At 50.0% G+C, this 18,614-nt stretch overlaps 1 protein-coding gene across 1 annotated transcript; it reads right to left on the minus strand.

Annotated features, from left to right (window-relative positions):
- Positions 1-37: 37 nt before the first annotated feature.
- Positions 38-18,138, minus strand: PRPF8 (pre-mRNA processing factor 8). Its single transcript, XM_069033026.1, has 43 exons — positions 18,073-18,138; positions 17,834-17,943; positions 17,591-17,759; positions 16,905-17,069; positions 16,598-16,816; positions 15,697-15,909; positions 15,445-15,570; positions 15,263-15,368; positions 14,583-14,773; positions 14,284-14,403; positions 14,015-14,204; positions 13,714-13,833; positions 13,289-13,423; positions 13,049-13,178; positions 12,509-12,705; positions 12,195-12,401; positions 11,942-12,105; positions 11,499-11,625; positions 11,152-11,344; positions 10,625-10,812; positions 10,168-10,406; positions 9,544-9,690; positions 9,126-9,336; positions 8,922-9,038; positions 8,588-8,835; positions 8,231-8,410; positions 7,675-7,810; positions 7,110-7,279; positions 6,709-6,838; positions 6,370-6,516; positions 6,033-6,193; positions 5,290-5,481; positions 4,457-4,694; positions 4,098-4,226; positions 3,413-3,526; positions 3,127-3,300; positions 2,698-2,891; positions 2,146-2,385; positions 1,918-2,059; positions 1,583-1,723; positions 1,204-1,343; positions 839-1,041; positions 38-285 (listed from the first exon to the last, which is right to left on the minus strand). Exons 2-43 carry the CDS (start codon positions 17,931-17,933, stop codon positions 131-133), a joined length of 7,008 nt encoding a protein of 2,335 aa, XP_068889127.1. The 5' UTR covers positions 17,934-17,943; positions 18,073-18,138; the 3' UTR covers positions 38-130.
- Between the last annotated feature and the right edge of the window lie 476 nt (positions 18,139-18,614).

An 18,614-nucleotide genomic window follows, 5' to 3' on the forward strand; every position in this document is an offset into this window, starting at 1 on the left:
GTACAAAATTTATTGAGTGACGCGGAAAGTGGGGAAACAACGACGCGCGGGGTGAGGGGGGCGAGCGGGGTACAGTGGAGGGGGCACACGAACACGCTGTTGAATATCAACAGTACTAAGAGGGGCGGGATTAGGCGTAGAGATCCTCGCGGTCGGCGGAGTAAACCTCGCCCTCCTGCAGCAGCGCGAAGTTGAGGAAGTGAGAGGGGCGATGGACCTCGTGGTAAAACTCCTTGGGGTTGGCGAGCTGCAGCTCGTACTTCATGTTGGGGTCGTGGCGGACACCTGGAAGAGAGAGAGGGTCATCGCTACTGCCTCCTCCAGCCTTCGGGAGCCTAACAAAGCTCTCCACCCTTCTATGATCATTTCCATGCCAGAAGAGAGAGTTCTAAACCCACAGAATCATCCCTCTTTGGGTTCCCTCGCCCCTGAAGACATTTACAGTCCTTTTGTGCTAGTTGAGCGTTCTGTCACTCTCATTTCCTGACCCCTTCTCCAGCTGCCCGTGGTGTTCATGATACCAGGACCTCCCTACTGGGAACAACTTCTCTCTTGCATTTTCCATTATCCCTTAACATGGATTAATTATTCAGTGACGATAGACCATGCACTACAATCCAGACAGACATGGCATCTATTTTTCCTCTCTATCACTTTGCTCTCTTGCCACCAAAAACATCATTGAACTGACATCCCAGTGCTGGTACTAAGGAAAGTTCAGGGCACAGTGCTGATATGCCTGCTAGCTGCTCTGAGGAAGCTTTGGAGTGGGTAAGAACTATTCCCTCCTCCCCAGGCTCCCCACACTGCCTCCTTTCCCCTCCCCTTCCCAGCTCACCCATGAAGTTGTAGTTCCAGGAGCCCTGTGCGGGGACCATGAAGAAGCCGAGGAAGCGGTCGGACAGGAGCATCTGCACCCTCTCGTAGTGGGAGGGGAGGTAACCCTTGGGATTGTTTCCTTTGTCCGTGTTCTGCCGGCCCCACTCGTACCCGCTCGGGGTCAGCTTGTAGGCTGTCAACGTGCAGGAGCCAGGGGTGAAACTGAAAAGGAGAAGACATGAGGCAAGTCAGACTCACCTGGGGCAGAGCAGGGAAAGCAGGAATGAACCAGCAATCCCTTTCTGGCAATTTTATTTTGAGAGTTCCCCAGCACTGCAGCAACACACCCCTGAGAGGAGCACCAGAAGCCTCCTTGCCCCTCACCTGCAGGTGATGATGATGGTCTTCTCCCCATCCCAGGAGGGGTTGTCAGCCATGACCTTGGCGTGGGTGGTGACATCCTGTGGTGAGAGCTGAGGGGACTCATTTGGTTGGGTGTGAATCCATCCCAGAGGTTCCATTTCCTGACAAAAAGAGAGTGGTTTGGAGAAAAATCAAAACCACTCAAAATGAGACCACTTCAAGCCTGGCAAAAAGGATAGAGAGATCAAAGGCTTCCCCCTCACTTGATCTCAATTAGATTTGGTTTCAGGCTGAGCTCTTTCAGTCCTGCAACAAACAAAAGACCAAGAGAAGCTGCCCCACCACCTCAGGTCCTTTTTACTGACGTTCCACCCACTCTGGAAGCTGAACTTCAACTCACCTTGAGATACTCGTGCTGTGGCAGCTGCCCTGGGAGGTGCACGGTCTGGTGTGTCCCCCACTGGGGCACCATCACAATGCACCGGATCTCCTTCACCTGGGGGTTGTCTGGAGGGCTCACTCCATACAGGTAACCTGCAATCTAAAACACACATCTGCCTTAAAAAGCCAGAAGGAATCTCTGTGTAACTGTGAGAGTGGGAACTCCTTAATTGCTGAGGAGATCATCAGAGGGATTCACATGGACAAACAACAGCAGGTTCCCAGCCCTTCACCAGGAGTTCCCCCTGGTGTGTTTGAGCGGGGCACAGCTGTAACAAACTCCCTCACACTCACCTGGGCCCGCAGGTCTGAGATGCAGATGAACTTCTTCAACACGTTTTTGGGAAGAATGTAGGTGTAACCTGTCTCCTTTATGTCATCTGATGAGACATAGATGTGGTTTGTCCGCAGGTGGAGATTGGCAGCAGAAATTGCTCTGCGAGGAGGAGACCACGATCAGACGGGGCACAAATCCTCCCTGAGCATTCCAACCCTTTCCACCACCCCTGCCTGCCTTCCTACCTGACCCTCCACTCAGTCTTGGAGGAGAAAGTCTGCGTTTCGTAGTTGCTGGTGGTGGAGGTGATGATTTCATCCCCGTGTTTGTTCACTGTGCGGGTCTGTGTGGCTGTCAGCTGTGACTGCTCCTTGGTTTGCTTCTCGATTTCTGCAATCTGCTGCCTCTGCTGAGATGGGGCAGAGATCTCCATGCCCAGAATGATGTCTCGGATCTCTGACTGGGTCAGGGATGCAACATTCACGCTGGAAGAGAAAATCCACCCAAGTCAGGCATTTCAAAATACATTCTGGAGCTTTCTCACCAAGGCACAAGCTCAGAACGTTCACTCTGGGCACTATGATAAATAAACCCACAAGTTTTTTAACAAGAGAGAGGTCAAACCATGTGATGCTGAGATCAGGCAAGATTTGGTGCAGACATTTTTATCTGCCTTACCAGGAAGTTATTAATAATAACCAGATTCCCTACAAAGCTGAATTCACTGACACTTGGCCACAGCCCTTAGGGCAGGAAGGAAAGGCTGGCAGGATTATGGCTGCTGCACAGTGGCTTACTTGTTCTTCTTGCCATAGTCAGCAAGGATGAGATCCTTCAGCTGCACCTCCACCTTGATCCACTCCTCATCTGTCAGGGTTGGCCAGATGTGGTGAGGCTCAGTGATGGTTGTCTTGTCTGGCTTCAGGATAACTTTGGCTCGATCGTTATTCACGTGTAGCGCCCGGAGAATCAGGATCAGACGGGAGAATGCCTTGGAGATGAAAAAAAGATGGAGTTAGAAAGAAGAAAATTAAATATACAAGGCCCTAGTACAGCATTCCTCTGTTTGGGCACATGGGAACTGCCAGTGAAATCCATCTAAAGGAAAATCCAGGCAGATTCAGAGCCAAGTGCTCCCAAACAACAAATCAGAGATATCTGAGGTCTTGGATCCTGCCTCATTTATCAGCAGCAAAGCAAAATGCAGGGGACATATCTGTGCTTACTGTGTAAGAAGAGATTGTTTTCAGCCAGTCATCATAGAGATTGAAGAGAACCATCTGGGGTTCAGTGGCCTTCAGGATGAGATCACCAAACTTCTCCACTTTCAGACAGGCCTGGAAGGGCAGCTGCAACTCCGAGCCTTTGATCACAATATTGGGGAAATCCAGCAAGTGCACCTGGAGTTTATCAAGAGGGATTAGCTCACAACCAGTGCAGAACATCCCAGGACACAGAACTGTCCTGTTTCACCCACGAATTTTACGCATCCTCGTGGAGCTGCATCCTTACCTCAAGTGGGTCCAGCATGCCCTTCCGTGTCACTATGATCTGCTTTGGCTGCTCCTCCACGGGAAGGGATCGGATCAAGGCAGCCACTTCTTCAGCAGTCTTCCACTTGGCCAGCTACAGAAAGACAGCAGGGTTAGAGAAATATCCCCCTGCTCTCCAGCAGTGTCTCTGTGTCCCTGGGAACCAGAGGGACGCAAACCAAATTCTAAAATTACGACTGGAATTTATGGCTTGCTGCAGATCAGTGACAAGGCCCAGCATTTCCTCCTTACTGATCACAGAGGGCAGTTCCCATTCCTGGAGCTCAGTTACTCCTGAGTGGCTCAGAAGAAACAGCTGGCTACTCCACCTCCCTGGATTTGCCACCTGAGTTTTCTCTCTGCACTGGATGTACAGCCAAGTGCAGAGTGATTTGTGTAACAGGAAGCACAGCACTGTTCCTCAAGCTCTGCTGGATGATGTGGAGTCTTTACACCTCAGAGCCTCAAAATCCTTTCAGCAGCAATGCCTGTGTTCTTCCACTTTTATGTCCCACGCTCCTGCCTGCCTGACCACTCGGGACTTTGGAGCTCTAAACTCATTAAGAAGTAGGAAGATGAAGATCTGTGTGATGTTTTCTGCTAAGTGAGTGTCCCAAGCAGTCAGACCCACCCTGGCTCACACCCAAGGCACAGCCAGGCCCTACCTGTCCCAGACGCTTCTGTCCTGCCCACACAGATGTGTGGATGATCTTCAGGAAGAGCTGTCCAGTTCTGGGATTGAAGATGAAAATGGCTCCATTGATGGGTTTTGTGGTCAAATTCCCTTCAAAAGTCTGAGGAAACAAGTGAGAGTCAGAAGTGCAGGGAGATAAATGGAGCCCAGCCACACTTTGACACAACAGCCAACTCTGTGTGCTTTGAGCAGGAGCTGTGTGGGAAATGTAAGAGCTGATCTGTGCACACTGCAAAAATCTGGGTCCGTGTGCTGACTCCCAGTTTTCCATCATGCATGGAAACCTCCACCCCTTTCAGTCCTTCCCCTGAGACAGCCCTCTGGCCTCACCTTGTGGATGGTGACTCTGTACACGTTGGTGTCATCCACAAACCAGATGATCTGGTTGGAGAAGAGCTCCCCATAGTTCTGGGAGGACAGGTAGGGCTCTGTGGGCTCCGAGGAGTAGAGCTGCAGCCCTTTGCGGATTCGTTCCCTCAGCACATACAGGGCAGGGTTTGCTTTCATGATTTTGGCCATGGCCTGCTGGATCAGAGGTTTGCTCCCAGGGAACCAGTTCCCATAAGCACTGAAGAAGGAAAACAGAAGACCAAGTTGTTACCATTAGATCTGAAGAGGCAACAGCCACACAAGTCTTTCCATGCAGCAGTCAGGCTCCTTTCGATCAGCTGAAAATACAACTTTGTACTGCAGTGTGACTTCTGTAATGTCCCTGGGAGTTGGTCACCTATGGTTTTTCTCTACACCTCCTCAGTGGGAAGCCACAGCACACACATGCTACAGAATCCCAGAAAAGCTGCACCTTCTCTCACAAACACATTGGAGAATTGATTTCTGACTTTCCCCCTAGTTTCCAGTGAGAAATAGCTGCCCCCACTTGTAGGGGCCTTGAAACAAGGCCTGTCCTTCAGCTCCAAGAACAGTCTGACAGAAATATCCTAAGTAACAAATTATTAATGAACTGGGGGAACTGAACCACTACTATTGAGCAAAACTAGGCAACCTGAGATGCCTTATCCCACTCACTGCACATCTCCAGCTTCTGCCTTCTCCCCTCACCCTCCTGCCTGGAATACAACCCGGTCTGGAGATGTGCTGAGACAATACCCACAAGCCACCAGTTACAAACCTACAAATTAAAGCACAGAAGGTGCAGCTCTCACCTGTGCAGGTTGTAGGCCAGATCAATGGCGATGAGCACCCCAGTTGGAGAGGGGTAGATGCTCATGTTGTCTGTGGTGTAGTCCAGGAACTTGGCCCTGGCGTAGCGCTCGATGTCGTGGGAATCGTAGTCGCCCCAGCGCAGCTGGATGTCTATCCAGTACTTCTGGGTGGTGGTGCTGTCCATCACATCCCTGAGGAGAAAGCAAGCCACAACAAGGTCATCCTGCACAAAACTCTCCTGCAGTAATTGTCACCAAGCACGGACACTGCAGCCAGCTCATATCCACATTCCACCCTGGAAAGGGACTCTACTGTTCTCATCGCACAGCAGTGAAGGCAGAGGCTGTTCAAAGGTTTAAACAAAGCAGCAGTGAGTCCACTGCTGTGTAGTCACGAGGGTCATCTCCCCCAGGGACTGTCTGGTGAGGATACAGTGAGAATTCACTTCAGATTCTGGCCCTGGGCCAGCTCAGCTTTGTGGGGTTTCCAGAAGAACCTTCAGGAGTTCAGGGAAAAGTTCACCCAGAGAACAGGAGCAAAGGCAGCGTTGGCGTTCTGCAGAAGGCAGTGCCGGGAGGTGCTGCAACCACCTACCCAAACAACCCTGTGCTTTGCTGGACACAACCTCCAGTGTCCCCAGATAAAACCAACCCTAGATGCCCAAGAGACACAGAGGCTCTGGATGACAGGCTCAGCAGCTCTGCTCTGCAGGAATATCAAGGAGAGGGGAAGGGAAACTCACTTGGAATCTGCCAGCAATGATGGACGTGACACATTCCACTTGTAGGAAGCAAAGAGAAGGATATCTGCACATGAGGAATTCATCTTGTAGGACTTCCTGGGATGGATTGTCTCTTTCTGTACTGTCTCTATCTCCAGAGCATCCAGCTCTTGATCAAATACCTGGGGAAAAGGCAGTCAAAGATGAGCCGTGTTCAAGCAATCCAGATAAGGAATCTATCCTCAACACTGAGGCAGCCAGGAAAATCTCATTTCCTCCCTTTCTCTGCCAAATTGCTGGAGGGGGACTGATCCTGCTCCAAAAGGGCACAGAAACAAACCAAGCCAACACTGCTCACCTGACACAAATCCATGACAATGCTCTCATGGATCTTCTGCCACAAGTGAGCTCGGAAAATCTGAATGAGGGAAATCTTCAGCGTGGGGATTTTGCCGTGCATGAAGATCCCTGTCAAATCCAGCTGCACCTGGAACCCAACATACACCTGCAAAGGAAAAGCAGCTGTGAGAACACACAACAGCACGACTGAGGAAGTTTAAAAAATGGAGCATCTCCTGTTAAGGAGGTTTAGTACCTCTGTAAGAGATGTTCTGAGAATTAATTGGATCAATTAACTGCTCTCATTTCAGTGGAAAAGTGGTGTCTGCTCCTAGAGGGACAAACACCAAGTACTTACATTGGCTCTGTTAATGGTAGGAGACCACCAGAGAGTGAATCTTCTGTTTGGAATTTGGTTCAAACCCGATCTCTGGGCATTTGTCAGCTTCTTCCACTTCATGGACTCCTCAAAGCCACTGGCCTTCTCCCTAGAAAGGGCAGACCATCAGCTGTATGAGATGTCCCTCACCTCTGCTGCCATGTGTCACTTGTAACAGAGACAGGAATCAGCCAGGAGCCAGGAGGGTTGCTTCATGCCAAGATATTTCCATGGATTTGCAAGAAGTTCAGCTGTAGCTCCCTCCCAGGTGCCCTCACAACTGAACTACACAACGTTCTCAAGTGACCACTGAAAACCTGCAGAAACTCAACAGAATCAGCACAGCCTGAGCCCAGGGCCCACATTACAGTTCCTCTTACCAGAAGAGACCCTCCCACGTGGGGAAGTAGGTGCCCTTAAAGAGAGTGTGCTCCAAGATCCCTTCCACCCCGCCCAGAGCCTGGATCATGTCCGTGCGGTAATTGTTCAGGTTCCAGAGTTTGCCATCGTGGCGCTGGTGTGTCCACCAGAACGGGTTCTGCTTCAGCACCTGGAGACAACAGTGAGCAGATCATTCACCTGGCTGCACTAATTGTGGGAACCAACATCATGATGATGTCAGTGAACAGGTGAAAAGCCTCATGCCCTCAGTGCTGGAGCACACAGCTCACCTACAACACGAGTTCTGTCAGTACTACTGCACAATTCACACTGGGTGGAATCTCAGGTGATGTTTTTATCTTTTAAGGACTGGCCTTCTACAGAGCTATCACTAGAGGATTTAAATATGTTTTCCCAGTGTTATTAAAACTTATTGTTTTGGAATGTTTGTTTTGAGACCATTTTTTTTCCTCTCTCCTTAATATGCAGTTGCACTAATTGTGATTTTCCTCAATACACTGCAGTCTACCAAAATGCTTCAAAAGTGGAAGTACCAGTCAGTACCTGATACTGTTTGAAGTCAGTCCTGACTCTCCATCCTTTATCATAAGCCAGAGTATGCCGGTCCTTCTGGAAAAGGGTGTTAATACGAGGAATTCCCCTGTCCCATGAGTCCTCCAGATCCTCCAGCGTCAGACGCCTGAAGAAAAAAAATCCCCCCACTTTATTACCTCTCAATTTACAGCACTGCATTAATGAGTAGTTCAGCTGATGAGATCACAGAAATGACACAGAGCTCAGGGCTCTGGCAGGGGACACTCTAAAATGCCAAACACTCAGCAAAGTGTTTGCAGCCATCACTGTGAACCCGATGATACCAAACAGGCAAAAGAAAAAGCCCTTGGAAGTGCACAGAACTGCAAATGGGTCTGATATCAGCTTCTCCTGATGGCCATACCATTTTCCCTTAAGTGTGGCACTTTCTGCCTGCAGAGTCCTCACCTCCTCCAGAGGTAAGAGAGCAGCTTTGCAGGTATCACAGGGTCAGCAAGGTCTCCAAAACCCCCAGACAGCATAAAACTTCCCAGTGCTGCCTGTCCTCCCACACATGGACACACACCTGTTCTGGGCTATAGCCTCTTGTCGCTTCAGGGCATACTCTGCCCACACCCTCTGAGAGTCAATGAATTCACTCTCCCATGGCTGGATGTAACGATACAGATTTGGGATGAGCTGGTCCTCCTCATGACTCATTCCCGAGCGGAAGTGAGTGATGCCAACATCTGTCTGCTTGGACCACCTGGAGCAAAGAGACACAAGAATGAGGTAGAAGGAATTGGGACTTCTCTGATCACTGCCATGAGTTACTGTAAAGGCAACACAGCTCTGTACCATGGCATGGTCTAGCACTCTTGGAATATTTTTAGGGGAAAGAGCAGCTAAGAGAACATGCAGCAATTAGAGCAGGACAACTCACCTCAGGTCAGACTGAGGGATGAGAACGTGGCCCATGGAGAGCATGCCCAGCCCCCCAAGCTCCTTAGGGGTGTAGAACACCACAGGAGGAAAACGGCTGGGCATTTTGGAATTCAGGCCAATCTTGATCCGAGTCTGGATTTTATTCTCACACTTCACCAGCAAATCAAGCAGCTCCTGAGTATTTACAACAGCTTCCCGAAAATAAGTCATCAAGCCAATCAGAGCTGTATTCCATTTATTGACAATCTAGAAAGAAAAAGAAAGGATCAGCTCCCAGATCACTCCCCAAGCATCTGCAGAAAGCTCTGTCATCAATCTTCCTCCCCCCTTACCTTAGTGAAGGTTGTGGAGCCAGAGGCCATGAGGATCTGCCTCACTCTGTTGTGAAACCTCTGCATAGACTCGTCATCCACCCGCAGGAAGCACTGAGCCGTGCGCTCCTTGGTGACCTAGAGAGCACAGGCCCATCAGCTCCCTCCTGGGAGCCCCTCTCCAATACATGGGAATCCCACCCAGGGATTGCTCTCCCAGCCCACCTCGTTCTGCAGGTTCCAGACCCCGTCCTTGTGGGTGAACTCCTCGTAGCTGGTGCGGCACTTGGGCAGGATGCGGCACTCGAAGCCGCACATGTTGAACAGCAGGTTGGGGTTGTCCTTGCTGTACACGGACACAAAGCTGTTCTCCCACTGCACCGTGGTCACCGAGCGGGGCAAACGGTTCTTGATATCCCAGAACACAGCACGGCCACTGGAAAACAAGATGTGCACAGTGACACTTAATAATTTGCCCAAGTAACAACTGGGTAAGTTCTCAGAGCTTCCCTAATTTCTCAGGATTTCAGCACAGACCGCTCACTTCTCACATCCTGAGCACTTATCAGTCTCCAACAGCTTTTTATCACAACTGATTTCCCCCTTTTTCCTGTTCTTCTTCTTTCCCAGCTGCAGCACTTACAGGTTCACGTCGTGCTTCATGAGGCGCATCCGAGCATCCCGGGGCCAGCACTTCTTGTTGTTGTAGCCCACAATGTTCTCGTTGTTGGGGTCTGGGTGCTCCGTCAGGTACCGCTGAATCAGGTCTCTTGCCTCGTCAGCTGTAAACCTGGAAATGCATAGAAAAGGATTTGGAATTACATGATTGACCTATCAACACCAGTCTAACCAGAAAGATAAGGATTTAATTAGGAAAAGCTGTTTGTCAGCCTGTTTGAAGGTAACTATCCCATTTTTGTATCTTCACAATGAATGGGGGAATTTCATTAGCACAGGGCAACTCAGGGTTTGGGTTATCTTTCCATGAAAAGACAGAAAGGCCTCTTTTACCAGTCTCTAATTTACCAAATTCCTAAACAATTGAGCTCTTTACATTGTTGTGTTTCTATTGACACAGTGAAGCTGCAGAAAAGCAAACTGAGAAAGCAAGAGGAGACATGTGGACATCCAGTTATCCAGGGAAGTCTGTCAATTCAAATATTCCTGATCTTCAGTAGCAAAGGGAACAAAACCCAGGAGCAAGAGCATACAAATTCTCCCTTGCCTTTGTGTTCACCTGAGGAAAGCAGGGCCCCAGAGATCTCACCTGAAGAAGATGTGAATCCTGTCAATGTATCTGCAGAAGAGGCGAATGGGATGGGCCACCTCCGTGGCAATGTCCTGGAAGCTGAGGAAGTCATTTGGCATCTGGGGAGGCCCAGCCATTTCACTGGCCCGGTGCAGGCCCAGCACCAGCAGGTCCATCACAAGCCCATAGTACTGGACAATGAAGGAAGCAAACTGCAGCCCACGAATAATCCCATAGGAGTTTGTGTGATTCATGTCCTGAGGAGATGAAGGAGAATTGTGAGAAAACACATCACAACACATCAGAAACCTTTCACCTGAGCAGCTGTTCTTTAGCAGGACCCAGAAGGGGGTTTTTTACTCCCCCATTACTTTTCCCTGGCAAGTCTTGCGTTCCTTCTTTGCCATGGGTCCAAAACCTCCTCCCCCACGAGTCCCTTTTACTACAAATCCCCTTTCCTGACAACAGCCATCACCTTGTAGTTGATCACCACGTTGTTCTTGGCTGTCATGTAGTCAGCAATGTTGTGATCAACGATGAGACGGAGCAGCCTGTTGAGTAAGGTCAGGTCAATCTTCTCATACATCTTCTCAAACCGAGATTCCAGCATCACGTTGCATTCCCCTTCACTCGTTTCCCAAACATCCTGCAGGTTATTAATGCCTGAGGGAACAAACAATGTTGTGTCATCTGACACATCAGAGCACAGAAGCAGTCCCTGGGTACAGAAACTCAACGCAGGTCCTATCTGCCTGATTTTTCAGGCTCTAGATCTTCCAGTCTATCCAGAAACAGGAGGAAAACTATGTAATCAACTGTAAATGCTGTGCAAGTTGTCCTCCTCCAGTATATAAGTATGTATTAACCTATAAAATACATCTCTGATTGCAATTATTGACTGCAAATTGCAAAGATAAAAATTCAGCTTCCAAGGGGATTCATAGGACACGAGTTCCCCCATAGGAAAAATCATTTCTGCACGGAATCCAAGAGCCCACTGACCTTGGCACCACTTGTACACCAGCAGTGGGGGTGGTTCAGTGTCAGCAGGTTTGATCCAAGGAGGGAAGAGTCTTCGCTTATCAGCCTCATACCACAAGTACTGATCCAGATAAGCATCTGTGATCTTCTCCAGGGGCTCAACATCATAAACAGGGACCAAGTGGCTGTAGAGATCCATGAACTCGATTCCCACCTTAAATTAAAAAAAAAAAAAATAAATAAATAAAAAAAAAAAAAGAGGGGGAAAAACTGAGGCTGATAGTTAAGAGGAAACACCCAAATTTTTGTGCCACTCAGCTTCTGAATGCAGCATAACATGGCTGGGCTTTCACCAGGCTTTCACTCACCTCCTTGAAGGCTCTCTGAGTCAACAGATGTCGTTTGATTCTGGACAGAGCTTCGTGGGGATTATCGTAAGCCTGCTCAATCAAGCCCAGCTCCTCTCTCTGTGACTGATTCAGGCGTGACTTCACACTGAAAACAAGGGAGAACAGCTCAGCACCTGCACAGGAACAGCCTAATGGCCATTTAACTGCATTAAACTGATGAACGATGATGTTTAACCTGTAATTCTTCACAATCCACATCCCCAAACTTAGAAGCATGGCAGTGGTTTTGCCCAAGTGGCAGAGTCAGTAAGAACTCCCAGTTAAGCTGGCAGTACAAACAACAGACTTTATCAGATCATCAGGATAAATTTTACGCCATACTCAGTCCCAGGAATAACAGGTAACAAAACAGAAACCTTTCCCAGTGCCCCTGAAGATCAAGATCATTTCTCACTGCTTACCTGTAAGCTTCCTTCAGCCTCTCCAGAGCTAAGATCAGCAACTTGGTGTCGTGCTTGTAGGACAGTGGGGGGAAGGGAATGGGGGAGAACCTCCTGCTCTCCAGCCAGTGCACTGTGGTTGTGTACACAGCAACAGCCTCTTCTGCTGTGATGTAAGGCCCATCCTGCAGAACCACACCACCAGAATTAATCACTGAAAGCTTTCCTACAAAAACACCATTAATTTGGGCAATTTCAGGGAGGACAGAAGTACCTTTAGGTAGTTATGCTGCCGTTCCTGCTCAGCTTTCAGGTAGAGTCTGGTCAGCCTGCCCAGGTTCTTCTTACAGACGGTTTTGTCGACAGTGGCTCCCCGGCGGATCCGCTCCCGGTTGTAGTGAGCTGTGTTTGTCCACCAGTCAGCTTTGGCCTTCACGTACCTCAGGATCATGTTCTCAATAGGAGTTGGCAGCCCTGGCACCTGGGGAGGGACAGGAACTTGAGGGAAGCAGGAGTGGCAACCTCCCTCCAAGCAGTTCCACTTGGGAGATGTTAAAATTGAACCCAACGGCCAAGTGAGAGATTTACCTTCCAGGGAATATTGGCCTTCCAGCAGCGCCAAGCCTCGCTCAGGTGCTGCAGGATGGTTCTGGCTTTGTTCTGTTTGATCCCTTCTGGCATCATGTCCAGGATGTCGTGCATCACAGCTGCCCTGAGCTCCAGGTCGAAGTGAGACTCCACTCGCTGCTTCGTGACAGTCTTTGCAACACCCTTCGAGTGACGGCCTGGAAAAAGCAAAGTCCTTCAGGAATTCTGACACCACTGGGCAGTGATTCTCCTTCTTCCTAATTCAGGAGTGCATGGAGGTGCAGGATGTCTGGAGAAATTACACTGCCAAGACTCTGGAGTAGATGATTAAGTAGCTGTGGAGCAGGGAATCCCACTTCCATTCAGAACCTATTCTGGGGGCACAGAACTTGTAAGAGTTCTAAACTGGTCAATAGCTCTTAGCACTGGCATGGAGCACGGATAAAGACCACCAGTGTAAACAGAAAAGTGGCTGGCAAGCAAACAGTATTAATCTTTACCACACACTCCTCCCACATGCAGGATTTACAGGGTGCTGACCTTCAAACTGCCTGGCCAGCAGATTCCCCAGCCAGCGTTCCAGCAGCGGGGTGATGCCCCTCATGAAGAACAGCCACACTCTCCAGCCTGGAGCCCAGAAACCACAGCCAGGACCTTTGCCCACAGGCCCCTGGAAGAACAGAGACGTGGTAAGATCAGGTCATTTATTGACGTTTCAGAATCCCTCCCTTCTTCCTCAGTGTACACAGGGTCAGTATCACGTGGAAAGGTGGAACTTACTGTGTTAAACCTGTAGTAGATGAGATGTTTCAGGTCCTTGCACATTCGAATCTGCCTCATCAGTTTGTATTTGTACCGGTACATCCCCGTGAGCTGACCCACGTGGGCAAAGATGTACTGCAGGCCATCTGCCAGCTGAGACATGGAACACAGTCAGGGGTAACAATCAACACCTCAGACACCACCTCCAGCAGCCAGGTTTATTGTACAGAGCATATCAGGCCACACAAAGCTCCTAATGCTGGCTCAGACAATGATCAATTCTTATAAAGTAATATAAAAGCAGAATTTCAGACAATGCTGCAACATTTAGTCACTTTGTGCATCCCACAGATGCTATTTTCCATATAAAATATTCCAATTCTCCTCTCAACTTCCTCTCACCACATTAAAAACAAACAAACCAGAAAATGAAAAGAGCCTACCTGAAATGCATCCACATTTCCCAGTCTGTACTGGACGTGGCTGTCCACCACCAGCTTAGTCAGCCGCAGGACCTCTCGGCACAGATGGAAAGCGTTCCCAAAACGGGATTTTTTTCTTTCCTGAATAAGACAAAATATTCAGAATTTATGTAACAATGTCATAGAAGAATAAAACAACTCCAATTTGATGAGTCTGTACAGCAACTGAGCAGCTGAGGCACCGTGGCCTCTTTCTGCACTGGCTACCCAATGACCTTCCAGTAAACTCTGCTCTTGTGTACTACAGCACATGGACTGATACCTTAGTGGTGAGGGTCTTCACAGGCTTCAGGTTGAAGTTGTAATCCAAGTGAAGGTAATTCAGGTTCTTTCTGTGGATCAGCAAGTTCAGCATGTTGTAGCCCTGGCGACACACCTGCAGGCCAACTTCCACCCAGTCCAGCTTGGTTGACTGGAAAAACTTGGTAGCCTTGAAGGAGCGGAACAGGTACCTGGAGAGAGCAGAGACCACAATCAGCTCAATCCCCTACACAGATCAGCAGTTCCCCCACTGAACAGACCCCCACTCACCTCTTCTTCTGGGCTTTGGGAGGTCTGTGTTTGAGGGCATTCAGGACATAGTATTTCAAGAGCTTCTGGTAGGAGACTCTCACCTTGACTGGCTGTCCTGCCGGGCAGTGCTCGCGGTACCTATGGATAAACCACACTCCAATGCTTCAGCTATCTCACATTCCTCAGAGGAAAGTCTCCAGAAACTCTCCTAAAATCTCTAGAAACCAGTCACCATGATGTCTTGATTTCATTTTCATTGTAAAAAGGTGATAATGCCGTGATCACTAGATCAGCCCTGAACTCAGGACAGAACTCACCAGTTCTTCACCAGTGGGATGTCAAGAGCTCTCCGGGTCCTGCCAGACCTCAAGTTGAAGGGTCGTGGGGCCCACAGCAAGGCAATGCCATTGGCTGTGTTATCAGTGTAGAGAGGGGTATCCTTCAGGAAAGGTTCCACAAACTCTGGCAACTCAAACTCTTCATCGTCATCAGGCAGCGGTTCCTGGCTCTGAAATACAGAAGCACCACACAAAGTGTTTCCTGGTTGCTTCACCTCAGTTTTCTGAGTTAAGCAAGTAAAAAAGCCTTCTCTTTGCTCTCATGGAAGAAGTGTGGCTGTACTGAGCATGAGAGAAGCAAAAAGCATTCAACAAGGCAAACTGGGGCTACTAAAGCCTGAGTTAGGCTTTACAGAGGGAACTTCAGAGAGATACCAGCTCCATGAATACACCAAGGGCAACCAGAAAGACAAATAATTTGTCAGAAGACTCTAACACTGTTAATCAGACATTGAGCTTTATCCTACAGAAGCCAAAGGAAACGACTTTGTGCAACTCCAGAAGTAGAAAAAGACTAAAATGACAACTGTGGGGCTTTTTGTCAAAGGGCTTGTGCCTTCTCCTGAAATATCTATGTTTGTGTGCTGCTATCAGAACCAAGATACTAAAGCCCTCTACTTCCACACATAGGGTTTATCACAGTAAAGGCAGTGACTCACCTTGACAGAATGTCTGTGTGAAATGGGGTTGATCAGAGGATCGAAGTAAAAAGCTGGGAGATCAGGATCTTCTGTTTTAATGAAAACAACATTTGGAGTATGGTACCTACAATAAAAAATTTGCATTAGAGCCTCTGACAACCTTTCCCTCCTCTCCTGGCTCTGGAGGCTGCTGCACTTACCAGGTGAGGTGGACATGGTGTGGCAGGTTGTTGTACAGGTACGGGAAAGCAATTTTGTACTCTGTCCTGATGGGCTGCCTGATGATAATTTTGTTGATGTCATTAAATTCATTCCAGTCTTCATCCCTTAAATGAGCCAAGAAATTGTTATGCAAGCATTCAGGGTGAGAGAGATGAACACTTGTGACTGAAAACATACCATCAGCCCTTTCCTAGATAACCACAGCTCTCTCTCCTAAACCCAACACTTACTGAAGATTGATGTCTCTGACGAGGGGCTCAAACTTGGGACCTCCAGGAATGGCCATGTTCAGTGCCTTGGAGGTGAAGAAGGCTTTGAGGTCGAACAGGTAGAAGTAGTTGTCATCCACCAGGTCAGTGAGCAGCTGGTTGGCCAGGCGGTACAGGGTGGACATCATGGGGAGGGTGAACTGCCAGCGCTGGTACGTGGAGCCATTGACATACCTGGGAAGAACAGGGCATGGACACTCCAGACACAGCCACAGCACAAGCAAAGGACCAGAAATAACCAAACACCTTTTGCCACCTGTCATTTATCAAGGACAGGTAACACGTGGGCGCCTCTAGGCTGAAAGAAAGGCTGCAGCACTGTTAGAGACCACTTCTGGACTCTTCCTGCCCAGAAAATGCTGACTGCTCCAGTTCCTCCTCTGTGTCCAAAGTGACACAGAAGATCTGTGCACCTTTAGCAATATCAGTTTCAAATTCCAACTAGACAATCCAGGTTGTCAGCTTTATAGCATGGTCAGAAACATCAGTTTTAACAGCCCCCCAGGACAGAGGGACCTTGCTGGATGCTCAATCATAGAATCCCAGAATGGTTTGGCTTGGAAGGAACCTTAAAGCTCATTTTGTTCCAACCCTTCCACCTTCCACTATCCCAGGTTGCTCAGAGCCTCATCCAACACAGGCCTTGAACACCTCCAGGGATGGGCCAGACACAGCTCCTCTGAGCAATCTGCAGGCAAAGATGCAGTTTTACAACACTCAGGTTCTCCTTCTCACCCTTGAGGGAAGGTTTTTCTCTCCCCACCACCATCACACAAAGGTTACACACTACTCTGTACAGGTAATCCATACATGGTTTGTTTTCCTCCTTTTCCCAGTAAATTGTGCTACCACAGCCACGTACTTCCTGTTGTCCTTCAGAGGCTGGTGGTCATAGAACCAGTCCAGCACAGGGGCATCCTCCTCTGGATCCAGCTCCAGCTGAATGGCTTCCAGGGGCTCCACATCCAGGATGTTATCAGCATAATCCAGAGGGGGCTCTTCATCATCAAACGGGGGGAATCTCATCCTCTTGAAGTGACGCCTGTCCCTCTTCTCCCGCCTCATCATAATCCACATGGACCTGCAGGAAATCAGGGGAACGTTAAACAAGGATTTTAAGGTGCATGCACAAGGCTTTGTCCCACCTGGATGAAGCAGAAGGCACCTACCCCCACTGGGCAATGTAGACAGGCTCGATGACCCAGGGGATCTCGTTGACAAAGGAGATGGCGCCGGTGATGTGGTACAGGACAGGAACGTCTCGGATTTGCTCCCAGGGCATGGGCATGTTCTCCAGGAGCTTCAGCACAGCATGAGGCATGTACTTCAGAGCACTGCAACCACAAATCAAGGGAAACCACGTTGGAATGGATCTCAAGAACAGCCATCCACCTGCCACAAGCCCAACTACATCCCAGTTTTCCCTCCTGCAAGCTGCTCATCTGACCATCAAAAGGCAAATCCGTGAACTTCCCACTCTACCTTTGTACTAGCAAAAGGTTTTCTACTGATTTAGCTTTCATAAACGTTACAAACACAAATTGAAGTTTTAAGTGGGTTTTTTGAAATTTTTATGGGTAATGGTAAGTTAGTGCAACAGATTGATGCATTAGACAGATCTCTGCACCTGAACAGCCAAGAAGCACTCAGGATGCTTTTCAATCTTGCAGAAAACATATGCTGGCTATTTAATATTCTCTCCAACTTCTTTTAAACCAATGTATAATGCAGGGTAATGTTTTTTCTCATAAATTCAAAGCAACAACTCCTTTTGCTACTCCACTTCAACAATTACCAAGGCAGCAGAGGCGGATCCCCTGACCTCCCCCTCTGTCACACACCGGGGGTCCCTTACCCCAGGTAGACGCGCTTGTCGTGCCGGAACTTCCTATTGGTCATGTCGCCGTGGTCGCGGATGATTTTGCGGACATGCTCAGGGGGCATGTCCTCCTTCTGCGCGTCCACGAACCCGAATTTCCTCTTCTCCGCATAGCGCTTGGCCTGCAGCTGCTGCCACTTGCGGGCTGCGGGGACACAGAGGCGGCGGGTCAGGCCTTGTCCCCCGCGGAGGATCTGGGGTGTCCGGGGCCGTACCCACCTTTCTCCTGCAGCTTCTCCTCGGACATGTAGTCGGGCAGCGGCGCCAGCGGGTTGGGCACCGGGGCGCAGCCGCCGCGGTACGGGAACACGGCGGCCATGGCGACGCACCTGCGGAGAGGGTGGAGAGGGGCTCAGGGCGAGGTACGGGACCACGACAAGGCCGCCGCCGGTCGCTCCCTCGTCACTCCCGCCCGCCTCGGGCCCATCGTGGGCCCGCCGCTCCCCGTTCGCCCTCACCGGCAGCCGCGGCCCCCGCGCTCCCCCACCACAATGGCGGCCCCGCGCCGCCGCTACCGCGCCTCGGGGACCCGGATGTAGGCGGGACGCGCAGCACGGGCTGCCCAATCAGCTTTCAGGAAGTCTCACAGACAGCAGGCGTAGCCTATCAGAACGCGGAGCGGGGGCGGGGGCGGGACTGAGGGCGGAATAGGGGAAAAAGCTGCGTCTGGCGCACACTTCCGGTGTGGTGTCCCGCTTCCCCCGGTCCCGCCCTTCGCGGCTTCCGATTGGCGGAGAGGGGCGGCGGTGACAGCGCGGCGCCGCCTCTGATTGGACAGGGCCTGGCGCAGCGCACTCCGCGCTGCTGTAGGGGGCGCCCCGGGGCGGGGGCTGCCCTCACGGAGGGCGGTAGGGGCGGGGGGTCCCGCAGGATTTCCCCTCAGACCAAAGCTGCTAGCAGCTGGGACTCTGGCTGCCCTTGGAGTGCCAAACGCCACCTCCGAGCTGGCTTCAAGAAACTGTGTGGCTGAGTTTGGTTTCCCGTGGAAAAGGGCCTGCGC

This window comes from Aphelocoma coerulescens, chromosome 19 (assembly GCF_041296385.1).
Source record: "Aphelocoma coerulescens isolate FSJ_1873_10779 chromosome 19, UR_Acoe_1.0, whole genome shotgun sequence".
In the NCBI taxonomy this organism is placed as follows: domain Eukaryota; kingdom Metazoa; phylum Chordata; class Aves; order Passeriformes; family Corvidae; genus Aphelocoma; species Aphelocoma coerulescens.

Bases quoted from the DNA above. Each gene is read 5' to 3' on its own strand.
- PRPF8 (XM_069033026.1), bottom strand. From the start codon at position 17,933: ATGGCCGCCGTGTTCCCGTACCGCGGCGGCTGCGCCCCGGTGCCCAAC. The intron at 15,571-15,696 runs GTAAGTGTTGGG...GGCTCATTTAAG, and splicing joins GTCAGAGACATCAATCTTCA to GGATGAAGACTGGAATGAAT. The intron at 14,205-14,283 runs GTGAGTGGGGGT...TGCTCTCTCCAG, and splicing joins CCCAAAGCCCAGAAGAAGAG to GTACCTGTTCCGCTCCTTCA.